The sequence below is a fragment of the Phaseolus vulgaris genome, chromosome 6 (assembly GCF_051622355.1).
Source record: "Phaseolus vulgaris cultivar YP4 chromosome 6, ASM5162235v1, whole genome shotgun sequence".
Lineage (NCBI taxonomy): Eukaryota > Viridiplantae > Streptophyta > Magnoliopsida > Fabales > Fabaceae > Phaseolus > Phaseolus vulgaris.
Genome location: NC_143503.1, coordinates 11,532,792 through 11,538,325, shown reverse-complemented (window position 1 = coordinate 11,538,325; position 5,534 = coordinate 11,532,792). Strand labels below are relative to the sequence as shown.

At 34.4% G+C, this 5,534-nt stretch overlaps 1 protein-coding gene across 1 annotated transcript; it reads right to left on the bottom strand.

Moving 5' to 3' along the window:
* Positions 1–2,546: 2,546 nt before the first annotated feature.
* On the bottom strand, positions 2,547–4,162 carry CRR42 (DUF3148 family protein). The gene is made up of 2 exons (XM_068638496.2): positions 3,763–4,162; positions 2,547–2,822 (listed from the first exon to the last, which is right to left on the bottom strand). Exons 1-2 carry the CDS (start codon positions 4,032–4,034, stop codon positions 2,714–2,716), a joined length of 381 nt encoding a protein of 126 aa, XP_068494597.1. The 5' UTR covers positions 4,035–4,162; the 3' UTR covers positions 2,547–2,713.
* Positions 4,163–5,534: the final 1,372 nt, after the last annotated feature.

The window sequence follows — 5,534 nt, the reverse complement described above, 5'->3', positions numbered from 1 at the left end:
TGGCAAAGAGGATTCAAGAAGATTGGGACTCTGCTACTGATGGCAGAGAAATGTTTCTTTATATGTTCAAAGAGGACCACAAGAAGTAAACCCCAAGCCATGAGAGCTAGTTTCTTTATTTGTAATTTCAGTAGAATAGGGTTCCTTTAGCATAATAGGGGGGGTGCTTATCATTGTAGCTTGAGTAAAGCCTTTTAGGGTAAGAAGCTAACCTAGCTTCTAGAACTTTGCTCCTAGGGTGCGACATTGACTTTAGTCAAAACCCTAGCATCCGCTCTTTTGTGTATTCCCCTTCCTACCCTTGCTCCTTGTTCTCCAAGGCACTTGAACCTATATAATGGGGTGCTTGGCTCATGTTTTAATAAGATCAATTTTATGAGTAAAATGCTGCCAAATATTGCAAGCTTCTACTCCCTTGTCTAGTCTCTCTAGGTTAGACACTTTGATCTTCACCTCCACCTTTCTCCAAGTGATATGGCCCAACCAATCACTCTTCATACCTTTCATGCACCTACAAGGAACCCATAGCTCTATATGAGCCCTCCTTGATCCATCACATCCATTGCTTTCGCCACCCTTTTCAAATCTCCAAGAAGAACAACCCATCATTTGGTATCAACCCATCACCGCCACTATCTCCTAGAGAGTGTTGACAGTCTCCATGAGTTGCTGTAAGGTAGAGTTGTCACCTCCTTCCTGTTCAGATGGACCTTGTCGAGTAATTATCATATCGCCTAATAGCTTGATCATAACTGTGGATGGGACCTGGTTTTATTCGGGCCCCACGGTGGGCGCCAAATGTTCTCGCTGGTTGACTTGGTTGCCGGTTGACTTCAAAGACAAGCGGTGGCTCCTCCTATTTCTGGTGGATTCTGTGCTTCCCTTTGGATGCGGCTCCGTTGAAACAGAGGGGTCCCTACATGTTGATTGCACTTCGACGATCAAGTCAGTGCAAGGCTTATAAAAACAATAAGCGAGTAAGTAGTTTCAGTCTTAGAAACAGTGTACCTTTACCTGGGATCTTGAGTCCCTTTTATAGACTACTTTTAGGTTACTTCTTGTAACAACCCTCTCTCACGAGAACCTTATCTCGAGTGAAAGCATGTTTAATGGGAGGAGAGTCTGTTACAATGCGCACAATCTTAGTGCAGCAACTGCACAAAATCTTATCTCCTTAGAGTGCATGAATCTTAACAGAATGTTCGTCAGGGTACCAACTCATGTACCAACATTAGGGATCCAATCTTTCCATTGTAGGCGTACAAGCCTCTACGTACCATGCATGCAACTTATTCCTTAAAACCCTAGCGCTCTTGGGCTTAGGCTTTATAGAGAATGTTTTACTTGTACTAGATCTGAATGTGCGAAACATAACTTAACCAGGCCTTATACGCGAAGGATTACATTAAGTATATGAATGAAAGTCAATACACACATACCTGGAGCCCACTTATGTGGCCCATCAACTTGACCCGATGACTGAGCTGACCTGTTTGACATAGACGCCAATGTTCGATCACCGAGCGCTGAGCTCAACGCTCTGGTCCAGTACAATTTCTATCTAGCATCTCTCACGTCAAAATCTGTCAACTTATGCGTGAAAATATATAATTATGAATGGTATAATAAATTTAATAAATTTTTATTCTGATAAATTTGGAATAACTATAAAAAGAGATTTGAAAATCGAACCCAATACAAATATAGGATTTTGAAAATCGAATCACATGAAAATAAATAGAAAAGGTGAACTTGTCTCTAATGAATATTGATAGATGACACTTAAGACTCAGTTTTAAAGGATAAATAAATAATTTGATCATTTGTAGACAAAAAAACATTATTTTAGTTTTTGAATGTGCAAACAAATCTTCCAATTATATTCTACTGTTAATTTATAAAAACATTTTATCATTAAAATATATTTTTAAGACCGATTTAATAGTTAATTAGATAGTGTTTTATTATTAAATTGTAATTTAAATTTTGTATACATTCAGGAATTTAATTAAGTTTTTCATTATTTAAACGACTAACTTAACGTCTTACATATTTCTTATTTTATTGAATAGTTAACATGTCAACTCCTTGTTCCACTTATAATTTATATTTTATATTTTTTATAAAAAATTGAAAGATTTAATTATTATTCATTATATATTAATGATGCAAAAAAAAATTATAATATCCCCTAATTATAGTTTGTTATATAGTTAAAATATTGTAAATTTCATTAGAATTATTTTAAAGTTACATGCCTACAAATAAATTAACTCTTCTTAAGTGAGTTTAGACATAAACCAACTTATTAGAATGTATCAAAACTATTTAGAGTTCATTGAAAATGTTGTGTAATAATTTATTGTATTATTTAAAAACATGTTATAGAAGATGTTTTGGAAATTTCAAATCAATTAATAATATAATCAAAACATAATATATAAATGAAATATAAACCTTATTTTAAAATCAATTTTGTGAAATTGAATTAAATATATACTTTTTTTTAAGAGAATATATTTAATTAAAATGAAGAGTTATATATATATATATATATATATATATATAAATAATTAAAACGAGGAATTAATGGTTTTTTATGTTTATTTTAAAGAGAAAAAACACTAATTTCATATATTTTACTGAACTAATTTACATAATGCAGTAAAGAGATACAAAGTATGTCTCCAGTTTCTATTTTCTCAATCAGTGTTCAGTTTGACTCAGCCAGATCCAAGGGCTCGAAATATTTGCCATCTATGAGATAAGTTCCAATTCTGAGCCTCACAGCCCAAACATCTTTGGGTTTTCTTGAAACAATCCTGCACCAAATAACAACCCAATTGCTTATTACTGTAAGCATTTGATGCTCCCAAATTTATATATCATCATCAAACAAAAAATATTACATTAAAGTAACCTTGGCACCTCAATGGGTTAGATTTACATAAAGCAAAATTCAATTTCTAACACACTATTTCCTGAAACTTGTTGAGAAATATAAGCTGTGGTGATATTATCTCCTTATTTGGAAGTGAGATCAACCAAGTTGATCAAAGGTGAAATGTCCATTTTGTTCTTAATGATTTTAAATTTTTGACTTCCGGATATTCATATCTATAAGTGAAATTACAAAATTCTGAATATATAAATCTGGAACTAATATGTCACTTTTGGATTTCACTATTCGGAAGCTTATTTGGACAGCATAAATAACCTTTTGGATGTCAAGATTCGTAAGCAAACATAAATGAGTTTCGGATCTCAATCCTCAACACCATTTACAACATACCATTTCGGATATGAAAATCCGAAACTCATAACTCACTTCCAGATATGACCATCCGAAAGCTTAAATAAAATATGAAAATGACCTTCCAGATTTTGAAATCCAGAATGTATAAAAATGACTTTCGGATATTGAAATCCGTAAACAAATGTGTGAAAAAGGCAGAATGGGATTTTAAAATTTTCGTTGCGTGCGAGTCAAAATTGATTGGGTGTAGAAAACAATTTCCCCAAAATTTTCCATGTCAATGATACATTTAATATTTGAGATACTATGACAATTTTTTTTTACTAGCAACACTTTCTCAAACAATCTCTTTCCAATGTTCTTTCAGTTCATTTGAAATTACTACTTTTAGTAGATCTCACATTACACTCTAATTGGATGAAAAGTAAAGTCTATTAATTATTAGATTCATGAACCTATTTTATGTATGGAGAATTGAATATGTTGATGATGAAGTGAATGAATACCTTCCAACATCACCAGGTTTGACTTGACCAGTATTAACCCTGAGACATGGCATAGTAGCTGCAGTCTTAATCATCTTGGGAGCTTCAATGAAAATAATGGGAGAACCTATCTCCAACTTGGACCCTTTCTCTGGCAACTCTGAAGACTCTTTTGATGCACACTTTATCAAAGAAGAAACACCATTTGGCCTCAGAACTTCACAATTCAAGCTTCTTCTCCCTTGGACCCTCAAAAATGGCTTTGTGGTTGCACAAGAAAAGGAGAAAGCCATGCTCACTGCTATAGTCCTCCAAGTTAAAAACTGCAAAATGCACCAATGAACTGAAGTGGATATTGTGAGAGTTCTCTACTCTTTTGTGGTGCATGTTTGAGGAAGGAAATTTGGATAGAAAGATAATACAAAAGATAAAATATCTCTGGATAACTTTTCTTCTTTTGTTAGGTTTTTGTTGGCAACTTTGGAAAGTAGGACCATGTGGAAAAGCTCTATAATGTGTATGTAATGGTGACGCATACGTCTGTTTTTTTTCTAATAAAACATGTTTTTAACTTCTTTTAGGGGAGATATTATAACCACAAAAAGGACTAAATAGAGTTAATAATTTTCTGCGAGTTACATTAATTTTAATCCCAAATAACTTTATCTCTCTTCCACCTTGAACCAAGGGTTCTCTAGTAGCACCCACAGGGAAGCCATAATCACACCCATTCACCAGTCAGCGGTTCTTTGTCTGATAGTACAAATTTTATAATGGATAAAGAAAATTTTATTCTTAAATCGTGAAAAATATAATTTTCACCAGATAAAATCGCTAATCACGTGATATTTTTAAAAAATTAAAAATTGTAGATATGGAATATGATTTCTAATTGAAACCATATTCCACGTACGTATACGATTTTAATATTTAAAAAGAAAAAATTATGTGAAATACAATTTTAATATTTTACAAATACGTTTTAAATATTATAATGTATTATAATATATAAAATTAAGAAAAATTATATAATAAATATGTTTTCGAATGGGTTAGAATAAAGAGAACGATTTGAGTCATTTTTCAGTTGGTCGGTAAGCACTTTTTTTCTCCCTCTCCAAACTAACTCCTTGCTCTCCTTTCGTCATTCTACCTCTCGTTCTCGTGATCTTCAGGCTCGTATGATACCTGCTAAAGGCACTCTAACGTTCAAGTGAGAATTCAGTATTCGACACCTGACGCTATTAATACTGTGTAGTGATGTATCTGATTCTTGGAATTTGTGCCTATTTATATTATTATCATGAGCCCTTTGTTATTGGGTCGGATTAGGGAGTTGGGTAATGCTTAGGAGTGCATTACCTAGTGCTAGATCACTGATTAGCCTCATTAATCCTGTTTCGTAATGGTTTTGGTGGTGTCGGTCGACTTGGACCGAATGCCGAGTCATGGTCTTGGTCATACAAACCATACCAGTACACTTGCCCCCAGGCTCGAGGACGTTTAATCCTAAGAGTCTTTGTCTGAGGTCGTTGTGACGGTTGGGCTTCCCGAGGTTGGACATTGGTGGAGCCAAATGTGTGATGTGACGCGCATTAATGACGAGGTTTTTGTGCACCATCTGATGAGAATCGTTGGATCGAGGGAGATCCAACAATTGAGATGAGAGTGACGCTTCATCTTCCGAGCCCTTCGAAGGCTAAAAATAGTGGTCCCTTGCGGTTCCGAGTCACTACTTTACTTGCTCTGACATCCGAAACTTAATCGTCCTGGCGCGTTGCTTACCATACCAG